This window comes from Mesoplodon densirostris, chromosome 19, assembly GCF_025265405.1.
Source record: "Mesoplodon densirostris isolate mMesDen1 chromosome 19, mMesDen1 primary haplotype, whole genome shotgun sequence".
Classification (NCBI taxonomy): Eukaryota; Metazoa; Chordata; class Mammalia; order Artiodactyla; family Ziphiidae; genus Mesoplodon; species Mesoplodon densirostris.
In genome coordinates this window covers 53,619,702-53,636,856 of record NC_082679.1, presented here as the reverse complement: position 1 = coordinate 53,636,856, position 17,155 = coordinate 53,619,702, and the positions used below count along the sequence as shown (strand labels likewise).

The 17,155-nt window shown below is 54.3% G+C and overlaps 1 protein-coding gene across 1 annotated transcript in view; it reads right to left on the bottom strand.

Moving 5' to 3' along the window:
• Positions 1 to 2,039: 2,039 nt before the first annotated feature.
• The window catches only part of ZNRF1 (zinc and ring finger 1), a 104,571-nt gene continuing 89,455 nt past the window's right edge, over positions 2,040 to 17,155 (bottom strand). The window contains exons 2-5 of the mRNA XM_060084000.1: positions 16,119 to 16,214; positions 5,890 to 5,995; positions 4,272 to 4,363; positions 2,040 to 3,008 (exon numbers count right to left, since the gene is read on the bottom strand). Coding sequence (XP_059939983.1) covers positions 4,306 to 4,363; positions 5,890 to 5,995; positions 16,119 to 16,214 — 260 coding nt within the window. The 3' untranslated portion in view covers positions 2,040 to 3,008; positions 4,272 to 4,305. The remainder of the gene's footprint in view (positions 3,009 to 4,271; positions 4,364 to 5,889; positions 5,996 to 16,118; positions 16,215 to 17,155) is intronic.

The following is a 17,155-nucleotide window of genomic DNA, read 5'->3' as shown; positions in this document are numbered from 1 at the left end:
GTGCCTGGCAACTAGCAGGTGTTCAGCAAATGGCCACTTCCCCATAATTCTTTACTAGGAAAAACTCCAAACACGCAGGACAGTTGGAAGAACAAGTACACTGTTCACTGAAATACTAGCCACTGAAGATTCAACAATGAATATTTTTGCCTTACTTGCTTCATGCGTGTATTTTTCGGGGAACCATTTGGAATCGAGTTACAAATTTGTTGACATCATTCACCTACATAATTCAGCATCTATTCCCTAGGAATAAGGACCTAAAAACCTCGACACCATTAAATGGCTCCTAGATGACTGGTTTTAGTGAGGTGCCCCTTTCCAGGAAGCCCCCTCCCCTTCACGTGTGCTGGGCCCTTAGCAGAGGGAGTGGGTGGAACCCACCTCCCAGCCCCTGCCAATTCCCTCCCCTCCGGGAAAGGCAGAGTTGAGGAGAGCTGTTGGGATGGAGGATGAGACACCAGTTCCATCTGGAAAGCCCGGACAACCCCAGTCCTACCCCCGCCCAGGAGCTGGCAATCTGGGTCTGAATTTGGAGGAGACGGCAACCAGCAGAGGGCTGCAGTGTGCCAGGTGGGAGTGAAGTCGCTGGGGGTGGGACAGGCACCAGCCCCAGGAGCCTGGAATAGCAGCTGGCGTGGGCTCCAGCCCTGCCCCACCCAGCTCGACCCCTCAGCTCACCCAGGGCGCTGCCAAGGCTGCTGGGCCTAAGCCACCGAGGTGGGCACAGAGGCGGGCACAGAGGCCTCCTCCGCCTGCAGGCCCAGGGGTCAGGCAAGGAGATCCTCAGGGCCAGCTTTGCTGGAGGAATTAAATATAGAACAGGCAGACATAGTTGCCAGGCAGAAGCAGGAGGTGCTGTGAATAGAACAGTGCTCTTTGCGGTGACAAAGCCATGAGCGAGCCTGCTATGCACGTGCCAGGGGCTTCTGGGCAGATCCTCTGACCCTCACAGTGGCCTCTGAGCTGCGTGACTTTGTTCCCACTTCACGTGTGGGGCATCTGAAGTTCAGATGAAGTCCTTTCCCCAGCGTGGTTCTGCCAGGCAGAGGAGCCCCATACAGACAGTTTAGAGCCCAGGTTTTTGCCACCATGGCGACTGCAGGTCCCCGGGGTCACCACGCCACAAGCTCAGACCCACAAACTCCTCTTGAGTATTTCTCTGAAATGCTGAGCGTGCCGGTGCCTTGGCTCAGATTTGCCCACCAGCCTGCAATGCCCTTGTACAGAGCAGGTGCTTCAGCAAGTGTCTGACAGAAGACAACTGCAGGGCCTGGGCCTGGTGGGGTCAGAGCCCATACAGGCAGCAGCACACAGGAGGCCCGAGAAGGGGCGGAGCAGGCGTCTTCCTCCACAGCTTCCCTCACAGGCTCTGCAGGAGGATCTGGAATGCCGCTCCAAGAGCCGGTCTGGGACAGGGACAGAGGCCAGGTGTGCACTGCTACCTGCTGCCCTGAGCTTCCCACCCAGCCCAAGGTGTGCCAACTCGTGCGAGCCCTGAGTGGCTGGTTCTAGTTCAAGGGCTCTGAGCTGGCTCAGCCCCAAACCAGGGCCTCTTTCTGGGCCTCAGTGAAGGATGCCCATGAGTCAGCACTGAGATGTGGCCGGAGCAACAGGAAGGGCAGGGTGTGGAACGGGGAGCCAGGGATTGGGCGGGGGGCGGTCTGGGCCAGTGCCTGGAAGAACCCGCATCCTTGCAACCTCCATCCGCTGCAAGGTCTTTGCCCTGCAGATCTTTCCAGAAGAGTTCTGTCACGACCACTCCACAGGTGATGGCAGATAGATTCCATGAGGCTTGAATGGGTTGTAAAGCTGCGGACTCCGGCCTGACCTGCCACGTTCCCTCACCCAGGCGTGACCACTGAGAACCACATCACACACCTGTAGCCCTGATGCTAGCCTGAAGGCTAAAGAAGGCTAAGGAGGTAGGCAAGGGAGCAGGGACAGACCTTCAACGCCCATTTCTTGATTGTGTAACAATACTTGATTAAAATGAAGTCACACAGTGCATCTTTTATTAGACATTATTTTAATACCATATCAAAACACCTTGACTAATGAAGAAAGCCTTTTCCCCCAGCTTTGAACGTATTTTTAAACATTTTATAAGGTTTTTTTTTTTTGTATTTTAAAATATAAATACAGAAACCTATCTTGCAGGGGCTGATGCCACATGTGAACATCAATGGCTAGAATGTTCTCAAACAGAATGCCTGAAAACAGGGGCAGCTGTACATATCCCTTTAATAAGTCTTTTGTTTGTCTAGGTTTTATGGAAAAAAAAAATCCACAGGGGTCTAAGAAAAACGTTCAGGCATTTTTGCAGGACACTTGTGATTGTTAAATCCTCTGAACTGACCAGAACCAGGGGGGAAGAGGGGAGGAGGAATGGAAAGGAGGCGGGGAGAAGGTCCTCAGTGGGTTGGTTTTTGGCAATGAAGTCAAGATAGAAGGGTCCCAAGGGGAGAAAAGTGCAAAACCAAGCCAGAAAATTGGGGAAAAAACCAAACGAACAATAACAAAAAAAAAAAAAAAAACCAAGGCAGAGCGGTTGATGGAGAGACCGCCGGGTGCCGGGCACAGGAGGGCTGTGAGCTCTGCTCTGCGAGTGGCGAGAACCCGGCTCTGGTCGTTTTGTCACTGAGCGGGTTCTGGCCGGGCAGCAGACGGCAATCTGTAAACATCACGAGGGAAAACACCAGTCGACACTAGACATTTTTTTTATAATTTTTTTTTTTGTAAACACTTTAGAGACAGACCCACAACGCCTTTCAAAGGTGAAAAAGAAAATGCCCTTTCCCTCCTGAGATGAGGATGAGGGGAAGGATATTGGGTGATTCTTTCTTCTCTCAAACTCGCTCTCATTCAATCTGGTGTCCTCAGGGAGAAAGGGAGAACCATTCTCTGGAAGTCAGTGCAGGAGGGGTGCCCTGTTCCCACTGGTGTCCCCAGCTCAGCTCTGCCCCAGGGTCCGAAGCCTCCTCTCAGGAACGGGGGCCTGGCTGTCCCTGTGGGGACCGTAAGATGTAAGTCGTGCTCCGTCGGGCCCGAGGCCAGCCGCGTGCATCCCGCTGAGGCCGGGCAGGGGCACCTGTGGCTCCGGTCTGGGGGCCCCGAAGCCAAACACCATGCCAGGAATTTGGACTTGCAGCCAGCGCCAGGCTGCATTCCCTCTGCCTCCCTCCTCCCCTCGCCTTTTCTTCACCCGCGTCCTCAGTTTTTGAGGTGAAGGTAAAAAGGGCAAATGTCCCTGAATAGTGTGACATCATCAGCTGTTCTGGGAGTTTACTTGGAATAAGTAAAATAAACCTAACAAAGAACAAAAGAAAAAAACGAGAGAAAGAGGGAGAGGGAGAGAGAGAGAGAAAGAGCGCAAAAGAGGCCCCCAGACCCTTGGATTCATGTGAGATGAGGTGGGTTTTGGTTTCTCTGGGGGTTTGGTTTGTTTGGCAGAAAACAGAAAAGTGCCAGCCCAGAACTCAGGAGGGACAGGTAGGATGGGGACAGGAGAGAATGGTCAGCAGTAAAGCAGGGTGCCTGGGGGAGAAACTGGGGTTGGACGACGGTGACAGGGGAGCACATGTGCACATCTCGGGAGGAAGCTGGTTGTGCTGGTCTGCTGTGCAAACAGGGACTTGGGTGGCGGGGCCCCAGGTCTGGCCTGGAGGCCTCAGATTCATCTGGAAGGGGGTGAGGGCGGTGGGTGCAGGTGGGAAGAACCAGCCAAGAGCTGACTGCTGACAAGCGCTGCAGGGAACGAGGCGCCGTCCCACACTCGGTCTTGTCTAATGAGTGTGCTGTCCACGTGGGGACGCAAGCGAGATTATCCCGTCCCCAAAGAAGCAGCAGAGACACCCACGCCACCGAGGGGCAAGGACCTTCCCCGGACCCCCCAACAAGCACGAGGCACAGCCGGGGTGCAAAGCAGCATCCTGTCCCAGGGCTTGTGCTGCTTCTCCTGCCCAGCACTTTCCAAGGGACCTTCCTGAACCTTCCTCGGGGAGATTCACCCTAGACACGGGGAACACGACGGGCCTTCCCCCAACTCACCTTCCTCTACCCGGCAGGTTCTTCCTTGCAACGTGCGAGTCTGGACTCTCATCCTTCCCAGGAACCCTCCCCACCCCACGGAACCCCTGCTGCTGAGATGCTCCCCTCTCCCCTGACCCCTCTTGGCCAGGGGAGGCGGGGCGCGGGGTGCCGTGAGGGCAGCTCAGCCCCCCTCCCCGCCTCTAGGCCCCAGAGCGACGTGACCCCAACCACGGGCTCACCTTTGAGAGGAGTCAGCAAGCGAGCCCAGCAGGGTCAGTCCGCGGGGTGTTCTGGACAAGATCTGTTCACTTCAAACCACGAGTCTATGCAACTGAGGGGAGACGGCAAGGGAGACACATCACCGGCTGGCCAGGCCGCTCCCTGGGGGCTAGCTCCAAGGGTCGGGTCTCTGGGCAGGGAATGCCTGATGCTCACCTGCGGGGACCCCTTATACCCACTGTCTGCTAGCAGATGGGAGGACACCCAGGGGGGTCCTGGCGCAGCCGGAGTCCCCGTGCAGTGCGTATGGAGTCCCAGTGCAGTGCGTACGGGCTTGGGGTGGACCTAGGCGCTGCAGGATGCAGGGAGTGTGGCCTTGAGATGGACAAGGCCTCAGGGGCATGGAGCCCAGGAGGACGGCAACAACTACGGGTCAGAGGGTGAGAGTGGGGGGCTGCACAGGGCAGCCAGTCAACTATCTCCAAGGCTTAAAGGGCAAAGAAGTGGGAACAAAGCCCTGGCAGGCTGGTCATCGCCCTGAGCAAGCCCTCTCCTGAGTCACAGGAGCAGCCTGAGGCTCCCTCCCTGGTTTCCCTCTCAGGAGACCCCCAAGCTCGACCTGGCTTGGCTGGCTGTGGTGGGCAGCCAGCATCTAGTCCTCCTTCCTGGAGAAGGTGGGCCAGGGGAGGACTGGCCCTGTGGCTTAGTGACATTGCTCAGGAGAGACAGACAAGAGGCTAGCAGGGAAATCCTGGTCTCTAGTGTTTACAGAAAGCACTGTCTGAACAGAGAGGGAAGAGAAATTGGCCCAAGACAGCTTTCTGTAAAACATCTGGGTATTTTCAAAACAGGAACCAGACAGATCATTTGCATAAGTCTCTCCCAGAGCCGAAGATTCCCTTCTTCTGGCTCTGGTCAATGCTTCCCTGGGACACTGGAGTGCTGGGTGCTGCGCCCAGGCCAAGACCCCCTCCCCTTAGGCCTCACTTGCGCCTTTCTGACACCAGCCACATCCATGTGCTGTCCCGTGGCCAGTGGCCCCGTGAGTCAGGCTTTGGCAAAGGCTGTGTGTCAGGAAGCAGCTCTGGGGCTCCAGGGGCCGAGAACAGGTGGAGGCCACGGGCAGCACAGAGCGTCCTCCCGTCCTGGGTAAGGAGGTGTCTTCTTTCCAGTTGGAATCAAGAATGAGGCTCATGCTGGAGCCTGAGGGCGAATCTCAGTCCTGCTAATTATAGCAGCTCGCAGCACCGGGGCCCACAGGTAGTGGCTATTCCTGCCTGCTGGGCCTCTGGGGAGGACGGGCGGGGCCAGGGCAGCCAGCACAGCCCTCCGTGCTGACCCGCCCCCGCCACCAGACCAGGGTCTGCACACTGGGGCAGAGGGGCTCACAGAGATGGACGGGGACTCAACCTCCCAGGGGGCAGGGGCTCCACAGGCCTCCCCGTCGGCCCCGCCACCCAGGCTCTGCGCTCAGCACGTCCAGAACTCCCCACCTGCTGACCTCTGCCTCGACTCCACTCAGAGTGCTGGGGGACGGGGCGGCTAGTGACAGTCTGCCCGTCTCTCCCCCCACCCACAGGGAAGGGGCCCTCTGGGGTCGGGGGTGCAGCTAAGCTGGCCCTGCCGGCCCTCTCGTACCTTTTGTGATAAATGCACAGGCAGGGCAGCCTGGCTATCGTGTCCCCCTGAAGCAGCTCCTCCAGGCAGATCACACACTCACCCGCATCTTTAGTCAGCACGTCATCTGCAAAGGGGGGACAGGGGAGAGCGGGGGGTCAGTCACCAGCAGGCAGGGATCTAGGAGCTGCTTGGGACTGTGTGGGTCACCTGAGTCAGCGAAAGCCCAAGAGGGACCTTGACGTAAAGGTCCTCCCTGTGGACACAAGACATGCAAACCACACGCTAACTACCTGAAGACAAAATGGGATTAATCACCAAGTAAGCGGCCCGGGCGATGAAGGACGAAAAAGGCTTGGAGAGGAGGAGGCGTGCAGCAGAGGCAGCACGAGACAGAATGGTTCCCTGAACAGACTTTCCCCCTAAACATACACACAGACCAGGTGCACTGGATTTCTGTGATGAGGAGAGTGGTACGAGGTGAGGGTGAAGGGAAGAAACAGGTACCCCAGCCAATACGTGTACGTGTGTGTCCACGGCAGCATCATTCACGAGAGCCCAAGGTGGGAACAACCCAAATGTCCGCCAGCGGATGAACGGAGAAATGAACCGCGTGGACCCACACAACGGCGTATCCACTCAGCCAGGAAAGGGGTGAAGAGGTGACGCCTGCTGAAACGTGGATGCACCTCGAAAACATGGTGCTGAGTGGAAGGAGCCAGATGCAAAAGGCCACCTGCTGTCTGATCCCCTTTATGTGAAATGTCCAGAAGAGGCAAATTCAGAGACAAAAAAGTAGGTCAGGGGCTGGGGGCAGGGGGCACTGGGGAGTGACTGCTTAATGAGTAAGGGATTTTCCTTTGTTTTTCTTGTGGTAACATGAGATCTACCCTCTTAATAAAAATGTAAGAGTACGGTATACTATTGGTATAGGCACCATGCTACAGAGCAGACCTCTAGACTTATACACATTACATAACTGAAGCTTTTTTCTTTTTTTTAAAAAGTCACATTATCAGCTTTTTTTTCCCTTCCCAATATTTATTTATGTATTTATTTGGCTGCACCAGGTTTTAGGTGTGGCATGCAGGATCTAGTTCCCCAAGCAGGGATTGAACCCGGGCCCCCTGCAATGGGAACGAGGAGTCTTAATTAACCACTGGACCACCAGGGAAGCCCCATAACTGAAACTTTCTGCCAGTTGAATAGCAATTGCCTGTTTCCCTCTCCCCTGTCAACCACACTTCTACTCTCTGGTTCTGTGGGGTTGACTGCTTTAGATCCTTTATGTAAGTGGAATCATGCAAGGAGTTCCTTCTGGGATGATGAAATGTTTGGAACTAGACAGAGATGGTGGTTGCACAACATTGTGAATGTCCCAAATGCTACTACACTGTACATGTAAAAATGGTTACTTGTGTGTCATACAAATTTTAACTCAGTTAAATATTTAAAAAAGACACCCCACACCCCACCAGAAAAGAATGAATGGAAGGAAGCTGCTGCCCACCGAGTCCCCAAGCGAAGCTGTGACCAGAACAGCCCGAGCACAACAGGAGGCCGAACCAGCATCCCCTACAACATTTCTATGACATTCTGGGCACTGCTGACTCAGTGAATAAGCCACGGTCTCAGGATTCAAGAAACTCATAGTCTAGCAGGGGTGGCTGAACAAGAAGACGGAAATGAACAGCACAGGAATTCCTGGAAGCCTTACGACGCACACAGATCCAGATGTGAGAAGTACGGGAGATGCCTAATCGGGGTGGGGACTGTTCAGGGAGGGATATTCCAGGCAAAGGGGACAGCATCTGTGCACCTGGCAAGGCAGGATGTCTGCTGTGGTAGGTGCAGAGTCCTGGGGCCACGGGGGGGGGGGCGGGTAGATGAGACCAACTTCCTGAGGACGGACTTGTATCCTGCTGTGCCACCTGGGCTTTATCTGGGTCACTGAAGGGCCTTGGAGACGCACTGATCACATCTAGTCTCCTCAAACTACTGGAAATGACTGGAAGAGCCTACAGATGGAGAGCCCGCTATGGAGGCTAATGCCGTGGTGCAGGAGAGATGAACTCAAGGCCAGCACCAGCAATGGGGAGAGATGGATGGCATGAATTGGGGCAGCTGGGCAAACGGGGGGCAGGGGAGGGGGCACACACTTGTCAGAGCGAGGGGAGTCAGGAGGCGGGCCAGCTTGGGAAGTACTGATGAGCTCAGAGCTGGGTGGTAGGCGCTGACCAGGCATCTCCTCCAGGACGCGCTAATGGAAACCTCCTGGAGTCCATTCAAGTCCAGATCTGGGATTTAGAGGAGAGATGTGGGCAATAGGGGTAGATGTGGGATAAAGAGCTTAGACAAATCTAAAGAAGGCAGACGACTGAACCCAGGTGAACTCTAATATTTGAAAGGCAGGTGAAAGAGGTGAAGTCAGCAAAAGGTTACCCAGAAGTTCTCAAAACCATAGGAGAAATACCCTGAGAACAGGTTCTGGATGTAAAGAAAGCAAAGCCTGAAGCAGGGTAATTCCCCACTTCTGAAAGATTTTTATTGATTGTGAACACTGACAATGATACATACTGAGATTTCATGTGTGTTCAGTGAGCCTCAGGATCTTACAAGCCAGGCAGGGCACACGGTGTTATTCCTGTTTTGCAAACGGGGACACTGCAGCCAGAGAATCAGACCCCTTGCCAAAGTCAGAGGGCTCATGAATGGGGCAGGGCCGGGGACCCTCTGCGGGGCTGCCCTCCACCACTACGGTTTCTTTGTGCCCTCTGATTACTTTAGTGGAAGGGGAAACATCTGGAGCTCATAAAATGAGGATTCTTCATGGCCTAGAAGGGTATGGTGACTCAGAGCCCCCCATCAGGAACCCCAAGGAAAACTAAGATAGAATCAATGCAGTACTTAAATCCTTATGCACAAGAGCTGGGAGAGAAGTCACTTTCAGCTTCCAGGCCACCAGGACAGCCTGTGGTCATGTTCTCTGTTAAGATCTGCCTACGCCAAAGCCCCAAAGGCCACCTGAAAGGGTGACGTGGAGGGAAAAGCAGACAGCACACAGTCGGTCTGCCACTGGAGTGTAACCTCAGACTCCAAACGTGGCAAGCGGCACATCTGTAAAAGGGTATGATCCCATTTTTAAAAAAGCACTAGATACCATACACATTTAAATATTTGTGTGTGTGGGAGCACAGCAAAAAGTCTGGAGGGAAACACACACTTTAATAGTAGTGGAGGAAAGGAGGATTAGAAGAAAGATATTTTTATGTATTTCTGAATTGTGTGAACAGGCATTACTTTTATAATTAACAACCCCCAATAAAGAAACAGACTAGCATTTTCATTTCACTCTGAAATGTATCAAAAGGATAATGCGGATTGGTGGGTGGAGAGACATGTGATAGAGCAAGTACAGTATAACGTAGACTCTAGGTGGGGGGTATTTTGGTTTTCACTGCAAAACTCTCAACTTTGCTGTACGTTTGACATTTTTCATAATAAAATACTGGGAGGAAAAAACTCCAATAAAGACGGGAGGAAAAACAGACCAGCTCTGAGAAGGCAGTCATACTGCAGACCTTCTTGGGCATTTATTCCCACTCTGTCTCCGGCATCTCATCTGTAAAGTGAGGATCTGGGATACAGCCCCTTTTCCGTGCTTCCCTCCTCACTTATGGATGATTTCCTTGGGAGCACAGCAACATTACTGATTCCGAATCAGCGTCCCCTTCTGATTGGTAAGTCAGCTGTGAGCCCAGGGGCAAGTCAGCTGTGAGCCCAGGGGCAAGTCAGAATTCCCTCGGTCCCAAACAGTTTTCTGCATGAGCTGTGCTCTGTCTGTCCTGTCAGGTCCAGGCTGGGATGGGGGCGGGAGCCAGGCAAGGGGACGAGACCTGGGGCTTGCTTCTTCAGCGGGACTGGACTGGACTCTCCGCTCTTTTCTCGCTAGGTATCACTAGGGGAAGGGGAAGGAGAAAGTGGCACAAGGGTGGTTCATCTTCTTATCAAGGACTCAGACTTGAGTACATGGAGACTCGACACTAGACTTTTCTTAAGAACAGTCGATCGCCACCACACAACCCATTACAGGGCATCTTCATGCACAGTGCTTAGCAGCCAGCCTGGGTCTGCAGCACGGATGGGAAGAACTAAACCGCACAGCTGCCTGCCAGGCTGGCACAAGTGGGGAGCACATTTCACCAGCACCCAGAGCCCTGGCTGCAAAAGGCTGCCTGAGGGGTCCTGGGATGAAGAGGAGCCAGGGCTGGGACCCTGAGAGCGTGGGGCAGCAGGGAGTGCTCACACACAGCGCAGTGCCCGGGGAGCAACATCTCCCCACAGCGGAAGGCAGGAGCCCAAATCCAGCCACAGGCCTGAGTGGGTTGGGTAAAACTTCCCGTCCCAATCCCTGGGCTCTAGGAATCAGCAGCCCCCAGCTGTCCCTGGGCGCCTAGCAGGCGAGGGGAAATGGCTGAAGCTGAAGCCTGGCTATCACCCAGATCCTACGAGACTTCCGCACTCTTGTGATGGGAGCCTGCTGTCTGCTGTCGGAGGACCTTGCAGTCTGAAGCCGGGGACCCCGAGCCTGGCACAAGTTAAGGCCACTCTTCAGATGGACCCAAACGCCCCCGGGCACCTGAGGTCCCTAGAGGAGGGGGGCTCAACCGATGCTGGCTGAGGAGAACACAGAACCAAGCTGTGCTTTCTTCCCTTTTCTTACTGCCTCTCAAGCACCCACAGCCGCCAGCTTCCCGACACCGTGTGCAAAGCCAACGGCCCTGCCCGGGGGGAGTGTGGACGTGTGGCTGGCCTGAGGGATGGTGCTGACGGTGCCAATGCCTGGCCCTCTAGCCAGCCCAGAGTGGCAGGCGACGCTCTCTGTGACAGCGCTGCGGTGGGAGGTGATGGCACACTTCTGCCCCCTTCCTGACAGCTGCTGTTTATCTGAGAAAAGTGATCGAGGAGGAGGAGAAAAAGGAGCCCTCACTTCTTTGGGGGCAGCTGTATGCCACACATGTCGCACACACATCTCAGTGAGTCCTAAAGACCCTGGGGGGATGTCTGCGCCTCAGCTCAGGCAGCTGGTAAGTGGCCATGACTCCCACGCCAAGCTCCTTCCACTTGGCCACCCTGCCTCCTTTCCTTAAATGACCAGGCAGTAGAGTCTCTTCCTTGCGGCTGGAAACCATCACCATCTCACAGACAGCTTCAGATCTTTCTCTTTGTGAACGTGGAGGAGGAACCTGGGTGCTAAGCATGAACAGGCCAGGCTGAGGGAGCTGTACCGCTGCCCTGCAGAGCGCACAGGCTCGACGTCCCCCGAGGGGACCCGCAGAGCTGCCGGCAGCATGGAGGGAAGGCTGGCGTGGTGCAGCTGAGCGGTGCCGTACAGAACCCACTTCCCCTGCTGCCTGATGGCAGTCACAGTCCTAGGAGGAAGGAAAGTGGGAGCCAGAGGGAGAATCCCCAGCAAATGACTCAGAAACAAAGGCTCCACCGCCGGCCTCACTTCCAGCCTAGGTGTGGGAGAGCCCAGGCTTGTAGACCCTTGGGCATGCGCAGAGCTGCTGGCCCAGCCTCCTGGGGGACAGGAAGGGCAGTGCCACCACTACCAGGCGTCGCCAGCTCCCTTCTTGGGAAATCTCCAGGCAAAGGGGAGACTTCGAGTAGAGGGTTCCCCTCCCACCAGTGGCGTCTCCACCGCAACCCACAGACTGTGAGGCACGACCCAACTGTTCTGGATCCAATTGTTCTGACGAGATGGGCTGCGATCACGACAAGCAGAGCGGGGAGCCCTCAGGCCCGCAGGGCTTCCTGTTTACAGAGGCTGCCTGTGACCCCATTCGGTCCCCTCTCCTCCGGTCTCCCTCCCACCCACTCCTCATTCACCCAGCGGCCTGCCGGGAGTCCTCCTCCCTTCCCTCCTGCAGGAAGAGCACCCAGACAGACACCTCCAGACAGACACCTCGCAGTCAGACTCAGCTGCTGCTAGGCATTGAACAATAGCTCCTGGCAGTGCCCCACTGGGCTGGGCACACTCCCCGGCCAGAACCTGGCTCCCCAAGGCCCAAGAAAAGGCACTGCCACCCCAACCACAGGATCCCTGAGAGCAGAGACATGGGCTACACAAGCGCTATTTACACAGGTCTGCTGGCTGGGGCTAAACTAGCAGGAGGCATTCCTGCTTCGGGGGGAGCCAGATTCCCTTTCCTTTAAAGAAACCTTGTGTGACATTTATCATTTCAAGAGCCCTGGAGTTGGGGGCAATGACTTTCAGTAGAGAGGAGGGATGGATGGTCAGGACCTAAGAAGCAGGGCATGGGTCTGTGCCCCAGAAGAAAGCGAGGGGGAGAGGAACTTTTGAAGCTGCTTTGACAGCCATCAAGCTCTCTTAATACTGCTGGCAAATGGACCTGCCACACGCCAGACTCTCCCAGAGCCAAGGACCCCTGGTTGGTCCTGGAACCAGGGTCTCCTCAGCTTTCAATGGACAATCAGTCGTCTGTCACGACCCCCCTCCACTCCAGTACTGTGACTCTCTTCTGTTCAGAGCAGAATCAGGCCCCTCATCTCAAGGCTCGTTTTGCTGGCTGACCAGTAGGATGGTCAAAAGCTGAGTGCATGTTCTTGAGAATGCAAGTTCCCCCAGTCTCAGAACCACAAACAGATATTGGAAAGGAAGAGAAATGACAAGGCCCAATCAAGCTGACCACAGTTACCTGCAGAAAGGGGTCCCAGTTCCCCCAACTCTCTCTCATCTTTGCGGGGTCCTGGGTTCAGAGTTGCCCACTGAAGAGAATGGAGGATAGACGATTCTGCGCTCTGTGGTGCCTTCCCTACCCCTCCCAATGGGTCACCAGGACTCACAAACCAGGTGCCTGCCGAGAAGCAACGGTTACTGGCCTTCACATTTCTCTTGAGCACAGGGTAAACCAGTTAAACTAGTCTTGCCTTTCCAAAACTGGCTTTTTTTTTTTTTCTTAAATCTGGCAGGCAGCTACTGGAGGCCTTCCAACCCACGGCTCAGGCCAACCCTCATAATAAGAAAAATACTACTTTCTATCTGTCTCATTTAGGAGGTTTCTACTCCCCCCCACTTTGGTGGTTAACTAAATTTCATCTTATATAATCGCTATAAATTTCCTAAAAATTTCCCCAATTGGTGCCAGCAGCTACAGGAAGGGTATGTGTGTGTGTGTGTATGTGTGTAGATGGGAGTGACCAGGAATTCCAGTGAATCTTCACAAGAATATAGCGCTTCTTAATCCACTAAGAAAGTCTCAGATTCTCCCCTTTCCAGAAAGATTCTGGGAGTTCTACACCTCACAAATGCTTTAAGTCTCTTCACTTTTTTCTTTTCTTTTTTTTTTTTTTTGCGGTATGCGGGCCTCTCACTGTTGTGGCCTCTCCCGTTGCGGAGCACAGGCTCCAGGCGCGCAGGCTCAGAGGCCATGGCTCACGGGCCCAGCCGCTCTGCGGCATGTGGGATCTTCCCGGACCGGGGCACGAACCCGTGTCCCCTGCATCAGCAGGCGGACCCTCAACCACTGCGCCACCAGGGAAGCCCCAACTTTTTTCTTTTTTGGTAGAAGAGATAAAGTGAAGCTGGGGAGGTCAGGATGATAAGAAATCACTGGTAAAATATGTTACTGGCAAAACCAAAATAAATACCTAGAGGTCGACCTGGGACTTTGGCCTAAGGCCCCGAAAGGCCTGTGCCTTATCTGAACTAAACCAGGCCCTAGACCAGCCCGGAGACTCACACTCCATATACAAACCCCAAGTGACAAATGCCTTTCTCTTATCTGGAAGGGTTAGGTGTCTTTAGAAAAGACAAAGACTGAATGTGAGGAATCCAGCCATGATGGAGGGGCCAGGCCACTGTTTCTGAAGCACTTTCCTCACCTTAAGACAAATTCCACTGATGGGACCAGGAACAACATGCCTTTCTTTGCCTCAGGTGGTAAAGGACTGGCTTTTGCAAAAGAGATCTTCCAGTTTAAAGCTTCTAATTTACACTCACACTCACACACTCTCTCACACACAAACACACACCCCACTCCCCCAAAGAGGTAGCTTTTCAATGAGAGGAAGGAAAAAGTGGGAAGAGACCAAGAATAGCCACGGTTATGCCTCAGACTGGTTGGCCAACCTCTGCTTCCTCTAAGGGGACTCGGACTCTGAGTGTAGCTTCTGCAGGCGACCTGTGCTCGGGCTGGGCTGTCAGGACTGCTCTCCAAGGCTACTTCTCTTTGGAGGCAAAGAGGAAAGGCAAGGACCCCTATGGCAGCGCTGGCATGTACGTGCTCACATGGAAGAGGCGCTGCAGGTGTCCCGGGCAGTTCTCCGGGAGAGAAGCCCATGCCCTCACCTCCCCCACTGTCCAAGCCAGGCACGTGGGTCCTCCTTACAGAGTGGCCCCAAGAGCGCTCTGCCCTCCACAGCTGCCCTGCAAAGTTCTCCCTTATGACGCCAAGAGCCCAGGCCTGTCGGGTGAGCCCACTCTGAGGCTGCTTTGTGTTCTCATGACAGCAAGGCAGTGTCCACAGAGAACTCTGCCCAGTGCCCCACGGGACAAAAAGCAGCCTTCACGGGGGTGCTGCGCACGTGGGAAATAAGTGAACACGGTTTCTGAGGTCACACGGTGTGGGAGGGCTGTCAGCCGCCGGAGAAGGCTCCTCTCCTTCCCTGGTCCCAGGCAGAGACAAGGAACGAAGTGGAGCTGAGCATCCTCGACGCGCCTGACGGGGAGCCCAGAGCTCGAGGGACGAGACTCAGAGACTCAGCATCAGTCAGTCCCCAGGGACGGGAGAGGCTGTCCCCTGGGGAGAACGGGGGCTCCCTGGACAACCAGGGAGGAGAGGAGAGGGAAGGACACCTGGGCTCAGAGATGGCAAAGGTCACCAGACCATATGTATCTGAGACAAAGGGTAACCGGCCAGCTGGCCCACGTCCAGAATCTGTTGGCGGTGCAAGACAAGAGATCAGAGAATAGCAGGACGTGTCTTCAGGAGAATCAAGTGGATCAGATTAGTCAGATTAATTTCGCAGGAACAATCTGGAATTATCTGGCCTATACAGGTGGGTCTAAGGAGGCAGGAGCCCAAGGAAGGTCTGTAAGGAGAGTCGACCTGGGAAACTTCCACGGACAGGATGGGGGTCAGGTGATGCGGGCCCACCTCCTGCCCGGTCCTGGGGCCCTGAGAAATCTCAGCGCTGTTTTCCTAAGCGTCGCCGTGACCCTAACCTACGAGGCAGGCCGGGATTGGGGTCAGGTCGGGCACACCCCTCTCAGATCCAGTGCCCATTCTCGTAGAAGACACAGTTCTCTGAGGAACATGGTTTGAAGACCAAACTAAGCACGTAAGGATGGAAGGCCCAAGAATCACTGGCAGCACAGGGTTCAAGGAACTGAAGAGCAGTCGGTCCACTTCAGAAAAGGATGAAAAGAAACCCAGGGACGGCCTTGCATATCTCGGGGCAGCCGTAACTTCCTGAGCACTGACCACGTGTCAGGCTCCGGACTGAAAGCTTTTATGTGTAATATCTCACTTTATTCTGACAAAAATCCTATGAACCCTGTACTGAAATCCCCATTTTAGGGACCAGAATACCAAGGCTCTACAAACTGAGCACTTGTTCAAGACCACAGAGCCAGTAAGTAAGTGGCCAAGGCAGGCTCTGAACCCAGAACAGTTGGGCTCCAAGCCTTCCCCAAAGTAAACCAGGCAGGTGCTGACCCTCATTTTGTCCACAGAGGTGCCGTGGCAGGGGGGTTTCACTGGGTCCCCCGTTGTGCTCACTGCTCAGTCCCATGGCCGCCTCCAAGGCAGGAAGCAGCACAGCCTCGGGGCAGCAATGAGGTGGCCGGTCAGCATTCTCAATCCCCAAAGGTGTCCACAAATCACACCTACTCTACTGTGGAGAGTCAGGCTGAAGCACTGTGTACAAGGCACAGCCCAGACTCCCTTCCCCACAGAGGGCTGGTGCTCCCGCTGGGCCCTCTGTTGTCAGCTATGTGACCAAGGCCTGTCTCCTGACCAGAGGTGCAAGGAACTAAGTGGGTGGAAGAAAGGGCAGGGCTAACTGGCCACCCAAGGGACTTCCAGACCCCGCCCCTGTGCCTTCCTCCCTGTTCCACTCCTCTTGCCGGAAGGCGGGGTGGACATGCTGCCCAGAGCCACGGAGGCTGGAAAGACCCTTGCTCAGAGCTCCCCCCACACCTCCGGCCCCAGCCAAGCTCTTACCGTTGTAGGAGAGGCGAGGTTTGCTCAGACACATTATAAAGTGCATTTCCATCTCATCGGAAGCCACAGACTTGGAGCAAATGGGGCACTTGAAACCTGAAAAAGAGGAAATAGAATGAAATGGTTTTTTCCAAACCAAATATATCCATCATAAAGGTGGAAACTCTTAGGTGACTGGCCATTGTGGGGTCAGAGTCAAAATGGCGAATTACAGTCTAGATACATCCTACCGCTGACTTCTTCATTAAAGGCAGGCAACATTTTGTTTTCTGATTACAGCCTCCAATTCCCATTTTTTCACTGGGGCTCACCCTTGTCAGGCCCCTTGCTGAAGTTTATCAGAAGTCACTGACAGCTGATTTGAGTTTTATTTTCTATTAGACCCTTTCCCCTTTCCCAAGGGGGTCCAGTGGGCAATGGGGACAGGGAGGCATCAATCTAATCAAGGCAACCAAATAATCTGTCTTTGAATAATAAGAGTTTAATTTAACACCCTTCCGTCTCCCAGCCCTCAAACCACTTGGCTGGATCACCTGTGGAAGGAATCCCTATAGTCCTGGGCACCTCCATCCCTCATCCAGAGCACCTTTCCTCCCGTGGCTCAGGCAGCTGTCCTCCGAAAGTGTGCGAGCCACAGGGCGGCCCTCCAGAGCACTCCCAAATGCCACACATGCCTTGTCCATATGCCACCAAGAGTAACAGCTGTTTCACAATGATAGGCGAAAGACCCTGCTCTTTTATTCCCGAGGAAGTGTGCTAATACACCCAGGGAGTTTCATCGGAACTGTATCAGTATTGGAGGCTTTGGTTGAGAATCTTCTGAGCTGAACTCCATTAAGTAAACCTAGTCCTTTGATCTATTTTTTAACAAATTATTTTTTGATCTATTTTTATAGATAAATACAGATCCACTATTTTCAATTTCCCCCATTTTACTTTTATTAAAATTGCTTTCAAATGGGGAATTCCCTGGCAGTCCAGTGGTTAGGACTGTGTGCTTTCAATGCCGAGGGCCTGGGTTTGACCCCTGCTCGGGG